This window comes from Perkinsus marinus (assembly GCF_000006405.1).
Source record: "Perkinsus marinus ATCC 50983 genomic scaffold scf_1104296952674, whole genome shotgun sequence".
Taxonomy (NCBI): Eukaryota; Perkinsozoa; order Perkinsida; family Perkinsidae; genus Perkinsus; species Perkinsus marinus.
In genome coordinates, this window is record NW_003208827.1 from 157 (window position 1) to 1,409 (window position 1,253).

At 50.4% G+C, this 1,253-nt stretch overlaps 1 protein-coding gene across 1 annotated transcript; it reads right to left on the reverse strand.

Annotated features, from left to right (window-relative positions):
• Positions 1 to 860: 860 nt before the first annotated feature.
• On the reverse strand, positions 861 to 1,055 carry Pmar_PMAR016734 (subtilisin, putative; the record flags this gene model as incomplete). Its single annotated transcript, XM_002776941.1, has 1 exon — positions 861 to 1,055. A coding segment is annotated over one exon (195 nt), but the record flags the coding sequence as incomplete, so codon positions are not given.
• Positions 1,056 to 1,253: the final 198 nt, after the last annotated feature.

The window sequence follows — 1,253 nt, forward strand, 5'->3', positions numbered from 1 at the left end:
CTTCGGTGAATGGCCCCTCGGTTCTCCAATCCCACACTCTCGAGTCGGAGGGGCTTCCGTGTATCGAAGAGTACGTCCGTGCAAGATGCGGAGGTAGCCCCTGTGAGGGCCGCTAGCATAAGGCGTAATCTATCCGAACATGCTCTTGGACTGACAGTTAGAGCCATGGACTATGGAGCGAGCAACTGAAGTTTAACCCATGGCGGCACCGTCTATGAGGGTCAGGTGGCAGCTGAGCCGCCGCTGAATTTTTCACATGTCTTCGCGATGGCATGTAAAAAATTCGGAGGATGGGCGGTTATGTTGTTCACTTTCCTAAGGCTTTCACCGACACTGTCGGGTGCAGAAGCCACAAGTTCAGAATTTCTCGCTCTTCACTGTTTTCAGGATTCACTGTTATCAATCGCGCCGCTATGATATGGAACGCGATGCAGATCCGCTCACCTCGCGGGTACATCTCAGCAGTGCGAGTTCCTAGCGTAACGACTCGACCATCCGAATCGGTATTTAACCTTGGTTAACAGTTTATCCCAAATTGCGTGTATCCCTCCCTAACGACCCTTTCAAGAATCAAAGTTGCTCACGGTTACAATTCACATCAATCGCTCTTACTTGCTTCAACAGCACGGATCCGAACGGTAATCCACGGCGCGAACTACGAACTCGACACATGTGCGTGAAACTCAAGTCCTCTGCATCAGGATTGGGACGGGTTCTGCGAACCCATCCGTAAACAAGACCACTTTAACATCACCTCTCGTCTGACGCACGAGATACTCGAAAGCCTTAACGTCATCCTCATCATTCGCGAATTCTCTCGTAGATATGGGCAGTATACGCACATCGTTCAGATTCTGAACTTCAGAATACCCGCTATACCGATCCTGTTATTTCTGATAGCGCCAATGACGCCAGCCATAAGGGTTCCATGCGGTCCTCGAGGACTGGTATTACTATTTTTATCAACGACGTTGTAGCCCTCGATGACGACGCCCTTCAAATCAGGATGACTTGCCTCGATTCCATCGTCTATAACTGCGATGGTCACCTGCGTTCTCTTGGGAGTAGAGTCCAGGATACCTCAAGCCTTCGGTACAGAGATGGCCTCAAGATAAGCCTTTTGGCAACGATAGAATCGGTCGTTGGGATCGCCGTTCACAGGACCGAACCCACTCAGCCTTGCCTTGACATATTGAAGGTCGCACGAGAAGAACCAGAATGATGTTACGAGGAGCTTCATTGCCAGGCACTAG